General features: G+C 39.1%; 1 protein-coding gene across 2 annotated transcripts in view; it reads left to right on the plus strand.

The window, feature by feature from the left end:
* LOC105980410 (aldo-keto reductase family 1 member C4-like) overlaps positions 1 to 16,190 on the plus strand; it is a 293,440-nt gene extending 277,250 nt beyond the window's left edge. The window contains exons 5-9 of one of the 2 annotated variants that reach the window (XM_013009251.1): positions 12,746 to 12,868; positions 13,177 to 13,286; positions 13,798 to 13,963; positions 15,156 to 15,238; positions 15,855 to 16,190. In XM_013009251.1, the coding sequence (XP_012864705.1) occupies positions 12,746 to 12,868; positions 13,177 to 13,286; positions 13,798 to 13,963; positions 15,156 to 15,238; positions 15,855 to 15,897 (525 nt within the window). In that variant the 3' untranslated portion in view covers positions 15,898 to 16,190. The remainder of the gene's footprint in view (positions 1 to 12,745; positions 12,869 to 13,176; positions 13,287 to 13,797; positions 13,964 to 15,155; positions 15,239 to 15,854) is intronic. The other variant, XM_013009248.1, reaches the window with a different exon arrangement.
* Positions 16,191 to 16,268: the final 78 nt, after the last annotated feature.

Below are 16,268 nucleotides of genomic sequence, written 5' to 3' on the forward strand. Positions count from 1 at the left end.
AAGGGAAGGAGAAGGGGGGGAAGGAGGAGCTTCTTGCCATTCTCCTCCTCATATGGAAGTTGTGAGCTGTGTGCAGTTCCCCTGACTTGTATGTATCTGCTGTGGTCGGTCTTTAGGGGAGGAGAGTGCCTTAGGACCCAGATTTGGGGCTGGGGTACAGCTGGAGCTGCTGCTCCCCTTGATTGGCCTCCATCTCACCCTCTCCCCCTGAAGGGTCACAGTTACCTAAGTGAGGTAAGGAGTCCAGTTCTTGCTTGGCTGTGGTTCCCCCATTTCCTCCCCCTCCCCTCCTTCCAAGTTGGGAAGTTCCTTTCCAACTTAGGGACCCCTGAGCACTACTGCTGCATGGGCTCACCCTTGGTGCCCCCATTTCTATGATGCCCCTTCCCCAAGGGAGATAAACACACACCCATAAGGAAAATGGAGGTGGGGGGGGAGAGCAGAAGGAAGGGAAAGAATTGGTGTTCCATGAATTAGTTTCTTCCTTTTTTACCCTCCCCAATATGAATAGCTTTAACTGTTTCCTGATGATATGAATACAACATGATCATGATTGAAAACTCAGTATGAGAAAAGAATAGTGAAGAATGTTATAATTCCCATCCCCCACCCTCATAAAGAAACCTTTAACTTCTCTGGATTTACTTCTGCTTTTGCCATCAGACCCAGGGCAATGTGATGACAGCACTGGCAACAACAACAGATGATTCCTTTGAGGGAGAATAAAGGAGGAGGATAGGGGAAAGGCTGACTAGCAGAGATCAGAGGCCAAAAAGTCCCTGGTTCTTCAGTGAGCTGTGAGGACATGAGCTGAGAAAGCTCTGTAGCTGTCAACAGTGTAAACTCAGGACATGTGCAAGTGTGAGCATTCCACACAGGTGTACCCTTCAGCCTCATTTTGCAGGCTGCCCTTCTGGGTTTAGGCCAGGCCTCTCTGCACAGGACATGTTTACCAGGAGCAGATGATATATTGACATTTCCAACACTGCTTTCCAGTTTAGGGGACAAGATAGGCCTTAGGTAGAATATGAGGACACATAAATATTTACTGTGTTTCAATCTGATCAGTAAAACCCAAACAAACCCAAGAGAGTGTCCTTTTCATGTACAGAAGTGCTGTTGAGAAAAGCCTTGAAACTATTGCTCCATCCACTTAACTCTTTGCAGAAGTAATATAATATAGTTCAGTCTTGCATTTGTTTTCTCTGTCTTACTTCCCTGAGGAATCCAGCAATGCTCCATCCCAACATATTACAACCCATTGCCATAGTTATGTACTAGAAGGGGAAGAGGAAAAACGGTGGGAATATTCTTCAGTGAAATTACAATTCTAGAAGTTAAGTGTGAAAATTCACCAACAAAAATTGTCTCACCATTTTTTTGTGTGTACTCATTTATTGGGAGATGTCTATATCTTAGTTCTAAAAATGACTACTGGAAGTGGCACTGTGGGTCAAGGGGTAGAGCCCTAGCCTTGAGCTGAAGAGATGAGGGACAGTGTCCAGGCCCAGAGTTCAAGCCCTATGACCAACAAAATAAAGATAAAAAATGACTTCTTTCTTGCATCTATGATAGGATTGTCCATGATATCTTGAAGATCCATTGTCTAGGTAAATCCTGAATTTCCATATCAGATTTAGGCCAGTTCCTGAAAGAATATGATATGCCCAGGTTTTCAAATTTTAGGAAGTGTTGTGTTTTAGCATCGAAGTCCTCAGAGATGTGTTCTTTTCTCTACTATTTACAACTAAGCTTACTTCAGTATTGTTCCATTTATATGGAGTTATTTCTATAATCTTATAGGATTCCTTCAACTCTCACTTACTGCGTCATCTCTTGGAACTTTGCTTTATTGATTTCAACCCAATTAAAATTTGTTTGGATAACATCCTGGTTTGAAATTAATATGCTGGTGTTCGAGTCTATCTCTCTCTCTCCCTCATCTTCTCCCCCGCCTCCATCCCCTCTCTCATTTCTGATGCCTGGTTTCTTGGCATACACTGTACCTCCAAGGACCTATTAGTAACCTTTATCCCAATCATAAGTGTTTCCCAATCTTTGGATAAGTACTCTCCGTCTTAAAGATCCCCAATTTAGCCAGGCGCTAGTGGCTCAAGCCTGTAATCATAGCTACTCTGGAGGCTGAGATCTGAGGATTGTGGTTCAAAGCCAGACTGAGCAGGAAAGTAGGTGAGACTCTTCAATAAACCACCAGAAAACCAGAAGTGGCGCTGTGGCTCAAGTGGTAGAGTGCTAGCCTTGAGCTGAAGGACTCAGGGACAGCACCCAGGCCCAGCATTCAAGCCCCACAACCCCCCCCCAAAAAAATCTCTGAATTATTCAAGAGACTGATATTTGAGGATCAAAATTTAAAGCCAGCCAGGCACAAAAATCTAACTCAATCCACAGTTAAACAAGTGCTAGCACAGTCAGCCATGAGTAAAAATGTTGAGTAAGAGCAAGAGGCTCTGAGTCAAACTCTAATCATACACAGAGATCCCAAATTAAAATGTAATTCAGTCTGTAACTTTAACTGTGGCATAGGAGAGGGGCTTGAAAACACAAATACAGTTGGCAATCAATACTAACTTGTTTGGTAAGCTTGGCATTGGAAGATCAATAAGCAGATAACACATTAGCAGTCTTCCCACTGTCCATTGAGTAACTGCTTCACCTCTTCCTGTGAAGTCCAGGATTTTCCTATTCATGGTTTGACATGCACTAGACACCCACTGCTAGGTAAGAACCAAAATCTTTACATGGAGAAAACCAGGTCTCTAAAGCTAAGAATTCTTCCTCTGTTTATGTATGTACATTCCTACTATTTGGCTATAAATTGTAAATTTTCCTTTAAGTGGCTACACTAGGGCTTTGTGGTTGGCTTTCTGATCCAATGTCACTAAAATTTTAACTTTCATATCGTAAGTGTAAAGTTTCTTATATAAAAGCACAATTTTTTGTGCATTTTTATTGAATTTGTTTTTCTTTCTGCATGTCCCTTCATGCCCTTCCTTCTCTCTCTCTCTCTCTTTTTTTTTGGGTCCGGTTGTGGGGCCTGAACTCTGGGCCTGGGCGCTGTCCCTCAGCTCTTCAGCTCAAGGCTAGCGCTCTACCACTTGAGCCACAGCGCCACTTCCGGCTTTTTTCATTTTGCTTATGTGGTGCTGAGGAATCGAACCCAGGGCCTCATGCATGCAAGGCAAGTGCTCTACCACTGAGCCACCCTCCCAGCCCTGCCCTTCCTTCTCTACTCAGTAACTCACCTGGATCATTCAGGCCTTTCCATATTCCTCTATGGCCATGGAGTATGATTAAATATGTGTTCATATTTAGACATAAAAATATGGAAAGCATTTGGTCAGGTTTTAACAAAATTGTTTTCTAATTTACTGCTTTGTCTCACACAGAGTGCTTTTCAGTTTTCTAAAGAGAAAATGGTCTATGGATTCAATGCACTATACTTATTATTTGCTCTGAACATATGTAATGTATGTATGTGTGTGTGTGTCCATGTGTGTGATTATGCAGGTTTCATTTGTATGAAAGCAGGATTCATGATCACATGGAATATAAAATGTAGTCTTAGTAGTTATTGATAGATTTTTCAGTTGATTTTCACATTTCTATCATGTGCATATTAATTTCTTATCCACATTCCAGCCCACAATGAATCAGATGAATCTTTAATTTTTGTCATTTATGTGGCTCTAAACAGAAATTGCTGTTAGTTGAACTTGCTTTCCCTGGACTGTTGGTCAAACTAGTCAGCCTTTCCTATGCTTGTGGTCATTCACCTCTGTTCTATGAGAAACTCTTCTGCACCTTAGACAATACTTAATTGAAAAATTGTTATTTACAGATCAGTATTTGATATCTTAGGATGAAAGTATTAACCTCCATTTGGTTTATAAAGGTTTTCCAATTTTATTTTATTTTTATTAATAGTAAATTTTGCCAAATGATAGTTTTATTTTTTATGCATTCAGATTTTTTTTCATAAAAATTGATTTTTTTTGCCTGTTGGTAAGGCTGTTTCAGAACCTAGGCTGTGCTTTAGAATGTGTCTTCAAGTCTTTTTTAAGAGGGTTTATTTCTTCTTTATTATATTTTATATCATCTATATAGTGGACTTCCTTTTTATATACCATGTATAAGGGAGTTTTCGATCCTATTTTCCTTGAGGTAAATCATATCTCAAATTCTCATATAAATAAGAGGTAATTCTGAAGTCTATATTCTATGACACTGATATTTTTGTGTAATCTTTTGCAAATACTTTTTTTTTTGTCTGTTGTGGGGCTTGTACTCTGGGCCTGGGTGCTGTCCTTCAACTCTTCAGCTCAAGGCTAGTACTCTACCACTTGAGCCACAGTGCTACTTCCGGTTTTCTGGTGGTTTTATTGGACATAAGAGTCTCAAGACTTTCCTGCCTGGGCTGGCTTTGAACTGTGATCCTCAGATCTCAGCCTCCTGAGTGGCTAGAATTACAGGTGTGAGCCACCAGCTCCCGGTCAAATACTAACTTTTTAAGAATATACTTTTTATTTCTTTTTAAATTCCAAGGCCCTATAAACATATTTTCCTTTTATGTAAACTTTTGTCATTCATGTTTTTATACACTTGAATACATTTGTATCAAATTTAAAACTGTTGGAAAGTAAGTTGCATGGATATATACATGAATTGTGACAATTTTTGTTTTAACAAATTTTGTTTTAACAAATTATCTTCATCTTCAAAAATTTCGATGGATCTTGAGGCTGGATGATTATGAGTTTGAGGTCAGCCTGGATAACCAAGAACAAAGAACACCTGGAAACACATATGCACATAATAGCAGAACTCTTAAATATATGAACCTGAAACTGACAGTATTAAAGAGAGAAATAAACAATTCAATAATAAAATATGGAGATGTTAATACCCAGAATTAAATAATGGATGCAATAGCTCATTGGAGAATAAGCGAGATTATAAAAGCCTTGAACAATAGTATCAACTAATTTCTCTCAACAGACAGTTGTAGAATATTAATCAACTGTGGTTTGAACTCCTGAGCTTTTTTGCTCAAAGCTTAGTGCTTTACCACTTTGAGCCATAGCTCCACTTCCAGTTTTCTGGTATCTAGTTGGAGATAAGAGTCTCACAGACTTTCCTGCCCAGGCTGGCTTCAAACTGCAAGTCCCAGATCTCAGCCTCCTGAGTAACTAGGATTATAGGCATGAACCACCAATGCCCAGCTTTGATTTTTTTTCCCTCCCTCACTTTGCTTTTGAGCACACATGGATCACTTCTATTGGATAGATCATAGGTTAAACCACAAAACATGTCTGAACACATTTAACAGAAATGATATCTATCCAAAAGAAACTACCAGAAAGTAATGAAATATTAAAACATTCACAGAAGAAACTTGAAGAAAAGCCCTTTCTATGGAACTTAACACAAGATTGGGTAACTAATATAGCAAAAAAGTTGATGTTGAGAAATAAAGTACTTTAAAATGATTAAAAATGATAACCCATGACAACCCATGAGATGCTGCAAAAACCAGTTTTTACAGAGAAAGTTATAAATGTAAAAATACATCAAAATGACAAAGAACTTGAAGCCAATCACCCAACACCATGTATCCTAAGAAACTAAGAAAACAACAGTATGCTAAAATCAAAGCAATCAAAGAAAGGAAATTCTAAATGTTACAGGCAAAAATAAATTGACCAGAATTATAAAATTATAAAAATAAAGAAATTCAATGAAACTAAAATGTGAGTGGGGGAGGGGGTGGAACAAAGTTCACAGACCTTGAATTTGACTAATTAAAAAAATAAAGAAAATTACCAAATCAAGAATGAAAGAGAAGACACTGCACCTACCTCTTAAAAAATACTCAGATAAAATGACAAATTCCCTAAAAAATGCAATGTACTAGAAAAATGCACTATCTGTATAGATCTATAACAAGCAGAAATAATTGAGGTATATTACCTGCTTATTAGATAGTGAATATATTACCTGCTAGGACCAGGATGTAAGATAAAGCCTACTCTGGCTCTACTAAATAGTGTACTTCAAGTTCTAGCTGAAGCAATTCGTGGGAGAAGTCATTGAATTTGCCTATTATTGTGCTAACTAAACAAACCAATACTACATTGTGGACTGTGTTTTTGTTCTTTTAACTACTGTGATGCTGAATGTCGAACCCAGGGGCCTTATGTTTTTATTTTTATTTTTTAAAGATAAGGCCTAGATGACATCACCTAGGCTAACTTCTAGTTATGGTCACCTGTCCCTTATTCCAGCCCACATGAGATTACAGGCAGGGGATGGCATGCCCTGTTCAATTGTGGACTTTAAAGGGAATAATTTCATAGTAGTTGAATTATATCTTCTTCAGGGTCTTCCAAAAAACAAAACAAGACAGTCTTTCCTCTTCCTCTTACAGGTTTCTATAAATCAAGAAGAAACCTGTGTGTGCATTTGGCTGGAAGAGTGAAAGATGAGCAAACTCCTTTCTGTAAAGTTGAGTGATGGATATTTAATGCCTGCACTAGGATTGGGCACCTCTGCTTCTAATAAGGTGATCATACGTCTAATAAGTTAATGATTCTAACACCTCTGCTTCTAATAAGGTAATGGGCTGGAGATGGAGGACTAGCAGATCTGGCTTCTAGCCACTAGCTGCTGTTTGGTTTGGGGAATTCATGAGGACCTCCTCTTTTTCATTTGTTAGGACACTTCCCGCCAGGTTATGTTGCACATTTATAGAGATACAAATTTAATGCTCTACCAATTTTATAGATATGCAATGTTTTAGAGGATCTTCTTAAAAACATGTTGTTATAAGGGCTTAAGATTTAAACATCACATCTCTAATTGGTTGTGATTTGTTTATCCAAGGATCACAGTTGAAGTTATTCAGCAACTCAGAGATGAATAAGTCTGTTTTCAATTGTTGCACCTGGTGTCCAATTTTAGACATTTTATAATCTATGAGAATAAGTGAAAGCTTGACTTCCCGTATGTCTTGACTTCCATATGTCAGAAATTCATAGTTAGCTTACTCGGAAATGAGTGTCTTAGTAATTTTTAAGACTCAATGTCTCCTCATGCACCAGTATCCAGAAATGAAACAAAACGACTATGGCCAAGAAACCTTGAGAAATGATTTAAGAGAGTTCTGGTGGTCTGGGGTAGGAACAGTGTTTGAGTGGCTAGATAGTTCAGGCCAGGCCATGAGGAAAGCCAAGCACTTGGAAATTGTCCTTGTGTTTGGAAGACTGAAGTTCATACAGATGCCAAGGTCCTCAGTTACAACCTACTAGTACTTTATGATGGAGGCCGTGACTGTTAAAGAAAGTCATGGGACTGATGCTCTGACAAGATGGGTGTCTGGTGTGTTACATTCAGGACTGTGAGGAAGGAGACTGGCATGAATGGCTGCTTTGTCTTGTCTTGAATCAAGGACAGTCAGGTACTACATCTCTCCACATTGTGAGATTACCACAGGCAACAAGACTGATTCAGGACTTCCCTTGCCCTGGATAATTTTGTGGCTCTTGGTTTTGCTTCCCCACCTGCTACCACTTCATTTGATAAAGAGACCATGGAAGTGCACAGACTAGAACCAAGATTATCTGTTTGAATTTTCAATTGTAAATAAAGGATTTTTGAAAAAAAAAGGAGAGTCAGGTAGACGCCTTCCCGAGACTCAGTTAACTAATAATGACATGGAAATGAAAAGTCCTATCGAAGAGACATTTAATTAGGTAGTGAAGTACAGTGAATAATAACAGACAGAGAAAAACATAGGATGAATTCAATAGTCATCCTTGTGGGCCAGTAGAACAGTAGGCAGCTAAGAAAGATATCAACACTTGAAAGGAGATGTCACAGGAGGCCTCCTGTGCTAGCAACCACAACAAAAGGAATTGGTGAGGAGAGATTTAGGAATGAAAAATAAGTTTCTTTCACATTTTTTATTGTCCCTGACATGTTCTTTTGAAGTAAGTTTCCAAGTTTAGATAGGTATATGATCAATTGATGCAGTCTGATGTTAAGCTTCCTTGAATTAATAGATAGCCAATGCATTTAGATTGCTACCAGTTTAATAATCTGGCATAGAGTGAATTGAGAAATGTAAATCTATAGATTATGAGATCCTATATATTGTACAGATAGTGTAATTTCATAGATAGTTAAAGCCAAAATCCTATATATCATACAGATAGTGTAATTTCAGAGATAGAAAGTTAAAGCCAGTATTGTTCTTGGTCAATACTCAAAGCATTAACTGTGAGCATTGTTTATTATTTGGAAGCTTCAAATTGGCCATGGTGGGAAATATTTGTAGCAAAGAAATTGGCAAGCACTATAAACTTGAGTGCAACCTCACACAATGGCTGTAAACATTATAGACACCCAACATCTAGGTAGCTACCTATTTTTTATACACATCGGAAAGTACATACAGTTTACATGTATAAATGCATATTATATTCAGACTAGAAGGCTTATGGTCTACAACTGCATTTTCATTTCTGTGTTTTACTCAATATATCATAGCTATCTTTCCTCACAAGAAATAGTGTTTAGCATCCTAGCAAATAATAAAAAGGAGGTAAATAAGAAATTCTTTGCATTGTTGTGTTTATGGATATAATCAGCTGTTGCTGAATGTAGGAAGTCTTTTATGTGTTTGTTTCTAGGTTGCCAAGAGTACAATAAAAGAGGCTGTTCAGAGAGCAATTGATGTAGGCTACCGCCATATTGACTCTGCATTTCTTTACCAAAATGAAGAAGAGATTGGATCTGCCATCCGGAAGAAGATTGCTGACGGCACTGTGAAAAGGGATGACATATTTTACACTTCCAAGGTGCCGTGTACAATTGCACATACTGTATTTGCTGCTTCAGGGTGAAGCTTTCTGTCAGTAGAATAGATGGCTTTGTTTCTGATTATCTCTCTTCTCATTAGTTTGATTTTATTAAAAAAATTTTCTCTGGCAAAACACCAAGGGACCTGGTTAAGTGTGTGGATTTGGTGATCTGATTTCTATTTGTGAATCTAGTTCTCTGGCACTTATTACACATGAGGCCTTAGACTTAAACCCTATGCTGCAGATTTTCAAGCTGTAAAATGAAGAATATTATTTACCTCATAGGATTTTTCTGAATGGCTTGTCAAAAAGTTTGTTTAAAATTCTTGGAAAGAAAATACATTTTGGATACTCAAGTGCTAAAATATTATTGCTAGATAATCTTTTAAACACAAGAATTGGGGCAAGTATACCTGTATTAAAAATTTGAAAGTTAGCTGTGTTTCATGTTCTTAACATATCTTAACCTAGCTTGAGGTAATGTAAATTCATCAGATAGACTTTGGAACCAAACAAAACAAGAATCAATTTTTAACTATCATTTCCGCTGCCAATTTGACTTAGTACAAAGTTTCCAAATGAAAAAAAAAGGTTTTGAGACCTTTGCACTTTGGTCTTCATATTTCAATCTGTTTTATGGTCAATAAATATTTCTCTCCCCCATGAAATGGGAATAAATAGCTTGGAGTTTATATGACAATGGAGTTTGTGCTTGTAAAAATGTTTATGTGGTCTTTTAAAAAAATTCACAGGTGTGGACTGGGAAGGTGGCTCAGTGGTAGAGCGCTTGCCTTGCATGCCTGAGGCCCTGGGTTCGATTCCCCAGCACCACATAAGCAAAAAGAAAAAGAAAAAAGCCGGAAGTGGTGCTGTGGCTCAAGTGGTAGAGTGCTAGCCTTCAGCTGAAGAGCTGAGGGACAGCACCCAAGCCCAGAGTTCAGGCCCCATGACCGGACTCAAAAAAAAATTTAAAAATAAAAAAAATAAAAAATAAATAAAAAAAATTCACAGGTGATTTTCCCCCTTACGATTCTCTGCGTCCACCATTGCTAAAAAGTAACAAAAGCAAACAAAACTGAAATGAAACAACACATAACATAAAAAAATTAAAGCAATCTAAATTTGAGGTCAGGAACCCAGAAAGCAAGGTCAGGTCTATGGAATATGCAGAGATTTTTCTTCCTTCTAGGCCACATGAGTTTTTACATGCTGTGTAGCTACCCAACCTACACTCTTGTATTTTGAATCTCTTTTCCTATGCAATGATTTTTTTAAAAACCATTTTGTCTTTTAACTGATGGCTTCTTAACATGAAGAGACTAATGTTCCCACAAACAAGTTCTTACTATATGAAAAAAAAACCCTTCCTGAATGATAACTACATGAGGTTCTTGTTTCACAGGTAATTTCTCAATCTATTCTCCAGGTATTTTGATGGATAGAACCCAGGAAAGTATTGTATAAGCAAAGCAGATCATTCTTTTACATTCTAGCATTTTAGGATCATAGTACTAGGGCCAGACATTCATTTTCTGTATGTGTTCTCTCAATTCAGTCTGAACATCCTAAACACTGATAATCTCTGGGCTTCAGTGGGTATAACTATTAAAAGAGAGTTTTCCTTGTGGATACTGTTTGCTTGCTACATTAGTAATTGGTCCTAAACTAGACTCTTCTTCTTGAATTTTATTTTTACCTTGAAGTAGTTGTACAAAGGAGTTGCCACTCATCAAAGTAATATATGAGTACAATGCACCTTCATCCCTAAATGTCATACCATTTCTCTCTCTACTACCGCAGCTGTGGAGCACCTTTTGCCGTCCAGAATTGGTTCAAGTAGGCCTGGAAAGATCACTGAAGAGGCTTCAGTTGAGCTATGTAGACCTTTACCTTATTCACTTCCCAGTACCTCTGAAGGTGAGCAAGAAATTCCTTTTCATTTATTTGGTTAATATCTTAGGGGGAGGTCTTTTGTTTTGACTTGGATAATTAGCATAAAAATTAGCAACTGCATAAATGTGAGCACACAGTGTGGATAACAAACATTACAGGAAGTGGTGCTGTGGCTCAAGTGGTAGAGCACTAGCCTTGAGCTGAAGAGCTCAGGGACAGTGCCCAGGCCCAGAGTTCAAGCCCCACGACCAACCCCTGCCCCCCTCCAAAGAAACATAATAATACATAATAATTATTATATTAATTATAATATATAAATTATATAGTAATTATAACATATTATTATATTAATTATAATAATGATAACATTACATAATAATCTCTCTCTTCTGAAACTGTGACCCCTTTATTCACTATACCAGTCCCAGGGAGCTACGAATTCCTTCCTCACCTTGTCTTTGCCTTGATAGTGTGGATGTACTGCCTGTATTTCCATGCTTCCATGCTTCTGCATCTCTTCTCCCATGTTCACTGACATTTGGGGAATGCCCTTGTACCGTTCAGTTACAGGACAGAAATTGTAGTGAGCTCAGCATTTGGCGTGGTTACAATTCACTGACAAAGGAGGGAAAGGATTTTTCCTCAGAGGTCCATGACCAAAGAACTCTCTGTGCAGGATGCTGCCTTAGGTCTTATCTAGGACACGTTTGTGGGTATTATGAGCTGGACTTGACACAAAAGTATACTTTTTTTCACATGCAGGAAAGAAAATTGTAGAACTACTTGAGAAGAGTTCTTGATTCTCTACCCCTCCCAAAATGTTCTTTCTATTCATTTGGTTTTCATTCATCAAAACATCTCCAGAAGTCTGCTTCTTTGCCTCTAGATTAACTTGATAAATCCTTTAAAAACAAATTATTCCCTAGTTTCAGTGTATATGTGTCTGGAAGAGCTTGGGTGAGACAGATAGACCCCTGCACAACGTTTCCTTTCCTTTATTCCAGCCTGGAGAGGAGATTTTCCCAAAGGATTCGCAGGGGAAACTCATTTTTGATGCCGTGAATCTCTGCAGCACGTGGGAGGTGAGTGCACTGCAGAGAAACCACATCTCTGATTTGAGCAGAGAAAGGCTGGACAAGGGATTCAGGAAATGGCGGGGGGGGGGGGGCGGGGAACCCAGCCCAATGCTTCCTTTTCTACTAGGGCAAGTTTCTGAATGTCCTTCTGTTTTCACACGTCATTGATTTAATAATTCAGCACATCCATCAAGCAGTATCCTTTGCACTCAGGAAATGTCAGTGAGCAGAACAAAGGCTTCTGACTCTTTGGGAGTCTTAAGTGGTGTGTGGGGCAGAGGTTTGTAAGGGACTGAGAATAATAGGGAGGATTCGAGACACAGGTAAGCCAATATAAAAAGAAAACTGGAATGAAAGGGTAGAAGCCTTTAAAAACATGACATTTGGACAAAGAATTTCCATAGATGAGGGAATTGACTATGTGAGTACTTAGAAAGGGAAGAGATGATGAGCAGAAAGGTAGCCAAGATGGAGATTTTTAAGGGGCAGAGACATGACTATGTTCAAAGAACCTCAAGGAGCATGGGTGCCAGGGCACGCATTTCCTACTAGCAGGAAGTGAAGCTGTTAGTCTATTCCATGGTATGGTCACTTTCTGTGCCACACTCAGTTTCACTTCCTTTTTGTCTGGGCACACATTTTGCCGTGGCTCAAAATTTCCTAGGCAGTCACTAAAGATGGTTCTGGCTTTTTATCTTTGTCCTGTGTTCTTTAGTATCTTATTGATCTTATATTCTTCCTTATTTTTTCTATGCTTTTTTTCTCTGACATGGTGAGTTCCTGTTGATCGATAGATGTCTGCATATTTCTCCCCCACTTCTCCCCTAGCACATTCACATCGATTACTTTTCTTTCACCTATCACACAGATTACTTCTCACAGTGCTCTTCTTTGCAGGCCATGGAGAAGTGTAAGGATGCGGGGTTGGCCAAGTCCATTGGAGTGTCCAACTTTAACCGCAGGCAGCTGGAGATGATCCTGAACATGCCAGGACTCAAGCATAGGCCAGTCTGTAACCAGGTGAACCCCATCATTCTGTCCCACTGGTCTCTTCATCCCCTGTTCCTCAGCTTCCTCTTTCATTAGACACTAATGACACTCAACATTCATGCAACTTTGAACGAGACCTAGATGTATTTTAAATACAGAGACTTAAGTGCCTAGAACCATGTAGGTAAAACATCTGAGCCTCGGTTGAAGCTAGCATTTGGTTATACCCCAAAGTTTGAGCTGGCAGATGACTGATAGCCACTTCACATCCTGTCAATTTCCCCCTGGTGGTTCTGTGAGCTGGCTTACTGATGGACACTTGTTTTGGCACTCTTCAGGTGGAATGTCATCCTTACCTCAACCAAAGTAAGCTGTTGGAGTTCTGCAAGGCCAGAGACATTGTCATGGTTGCATATGCTGCCTTGGGTTCCAACACAGACAAGGAATGGTAAAGATTTCTATGGAAATGTTTTAACCTTAGATACTGTACCTTCTCTAGTCACCACTCAGCAGGGTAGAGGAAATGAAGGGTGAAGGAATATTTCATCTTTGTAAATCTTTACTAGCTCTCACTTACACTGAAAAGACTCATTAAAACCATCATTGAATAACAAAATCACAGTAAGCCATTTTAAAAATTGCAAATTCAGCCACCACAGCTCACTCCAGAAGAGTGACTTCTGGCAGTCACTCTTGAGTCGAACTGGGCAGACTATTGTCTTTCTGATAAATTCCCTTATGACATTTCTCTGAAAGGCTTTAAAACTTAAAAAGAACCCACTTTTCCCCTTTCTTTCCTTCATTTTTGTAGGTGTCAAGAGAAGCAAAATAGATATTGAAACACACATAGGGTATTTAAAAAAAAGAATAGTCTAGATGATTCATCATCACCAGCCTGAATGTGTAGCCCCGAGAAAAATAAAATATTCATTCTTAGACATCTCTGCCTTTCTTCTCAGGGTAAACAAGAACAACCCAGTTCTCTTAGAAGACCCAGTACTCAATAGCATTGCTCAAAAGCACAGGCGAACCCCAGCCCAGGTGGCCTTGCGCTACCAATTGCAGCGAGGGTTATTGGTTCTTGCTAAGAGCTTCAATGAGAAGAGAATGCAAGAGAACTTCCAGGTACTGTACCTCACAAGATCATGGGCTACAGGAACTCCATGAGCCACTTCATTTCTCCCTGGCAGGCTGTAATTTGTGAGGCTCTCAAGTCATGTTTGTGCACAGCTTATTGCCTTAGACATTCCAGGCATATAAACACTGTAATTTAATGGTCTTCCAGCTACTACAAAGAAGGGATTGTAGTGATTGGAAGGAATACTAAATAGAAGAGCAGGGTTAACCCTGAATTCTAATCAGATCACCCTTTGATTCACTGTATTTTCATGCTTTCACAGCATACTAGAGTCTGGGTAATTTTTTTTTTTTTGGTTGTTTGTGGGGCTTGATCTCTGGGCTTAGGTGCTGTCCCTGTGCTCTTCAGCTCAAGGTGAACACTCTACCACTTGAGCCACAGCACCACTTCCAGTTTTCTAGTGATTTATTGGAGATAAAAGTCTCACAGACTTTCCTGCCCAGGCTTGCTTTGAACCGAGATCCTCAGATCTCAGCCTGAGTAGCTAGGTTTACAGGCCACTGGTGCCTTGCTGAGTCTGGGTAATCTCTAAAGAAGTTTTTTTAGCTCACAGTTATGGTGGCTGGGCAGTCCAAGAGTGGGTGAGTGTATCTGGTCAGAGCCTTTAGCATGGTGGAAGGTGGTAAGAGCTGGTGTATACAAGGACTAAACTCTCAGAGCAGGTTCTCTTTTTAAATGCACATTACTTCATCAAGTAATCTAGTCACAAAGAGATCGAGAAACCCGTCTATGCCTCCAGAATTAACCCTATTGCATACAATTAGCATGTATCACTTCACAAGGGCAGAGAGTCAAGGATCTCCTAAAGATCTTGCCACTTCCTTAACATCACTAAAAATCGGGACTACATTTCAGCATGAGATTTGGAGAAGACAAAGTGGATTCAAAGAAGACAAAGTGCATGTTGTAAGATGGAAGAATCTGATTTGGATTTTAAAAAAAATCTGAGGGATTTCTGTTCTAGTCACAGACACCCACTAAATGTCCCTGAAGGGAAATGAGACAGCCTGTTTCTTGGCAAATTCCCAGGATTTTCACCACTAAAAGAATCTCACATCCATGAAAATTGTCTCACAAAACCTGAAGAAATTTCCACATGTATTTGAGTTTGTGGAGAGGGAAGGAAAGCAATAGTAATTGCCTCCAGAATTCAGGACTGACATTTTGTGTCTCTGATAGGTTTTTGACTTCCAGCTGACGCCAGAGGATATGCAAACTCTTGATGGTCTAAACAGAAATATCCGCTATTTTGAAGATTCTGAGTAAGTAGTTCTATTGTAGAGAAGGGGGAGGAGTAGGATAGTGGGGAAATTCAGTTTATTACAATCTACAGAAGGAAGAATTTCTTGCTTTGGAAAGTTTTTGCACATTTCTTTTTCCCTCAATCCTGAGACTAGATTTACTCCAAGGCTCATGGCCCTGTCTAACCAAGACAAGTAGCTTGCGCTGGACTGAGTACAAGTACTCTTCACACTTCCATTGTCTGCATTGGATGTCACTTTGTATTAAAGCGGCTTACTTTTCAGCTCAAAAACTAGTTTGAAACCTCTGTACTAAAAACTATAGAAGCTGGGCACTGGTGGCGAATGCCTGAATTCCTAACTACCCATGAGGCTGAGATTGCTAGATCACAGTTCAAAACCAGCATGGATAGGAAAGACTTTGTGACTGGGCAGAAAGACTCTTATCTTTAATTAACCACCAAGCAGCCAAAAGTGGAGCTGTGGCTCAAGTAGTAGAACACTAGCCTTGAGCAAAAAAGCGAAAAAAGAAAGAAATCTATATTAATTTTCAAGGTCATACCAGGTTAATAGTTCAATTTCTCTAGGCCCAATCTATATTTAATTAATTAGCCAAGACTCTCCAATTACCTTTCAGGTTTTCTCCTCACCCCAATTATCCATTTTCTGATGAGGAATGAACAAAACATTCTATGGGTGCTTCAAAGTTCTTTGACTTTAGTTGGTGAGCAGAGAACAACTCAAGAATATGAAGCAAGCTGTTTTACTCCATGCTGCTAAGTCAGCTGAGTTCCTGTATGAGGAAATAGAAGTTTCGGAATCTTGTATTTTTCTCCAAATAAAGATGTATTCTAAACAATTCTAGCCCCTTGCAGCTCTGTCATTTGTTCTTGGATTTTGGTGTTGTTTTCCTGTTGAATGAATCTGAAATGCCAACATACCTGGAAGTGATCACAGGTAAGATGAATGTAGAAAATGCGGCCTTGGCGTACTTTCAAGCTTTCAGTCTAGCTTTTCACTTGTCTGTAGTTCTTAGTTTTCCTGTAACTAT

Source organism: Dipodomys ordii, unplaced genomic scaffold (genome assembly GCF_000151885.1).
Source record: "Dipodomys ordii isolate 6190 unplaced genomic scaffold, Dord_2.0 Scaffold9, whole genome shotgun sequence".
NCBI lineage: Eukaryota > Metazoa > Chordata > Mammalia > Rodentia > Heteromyidae > Dipodomys > Dipodomys ordii.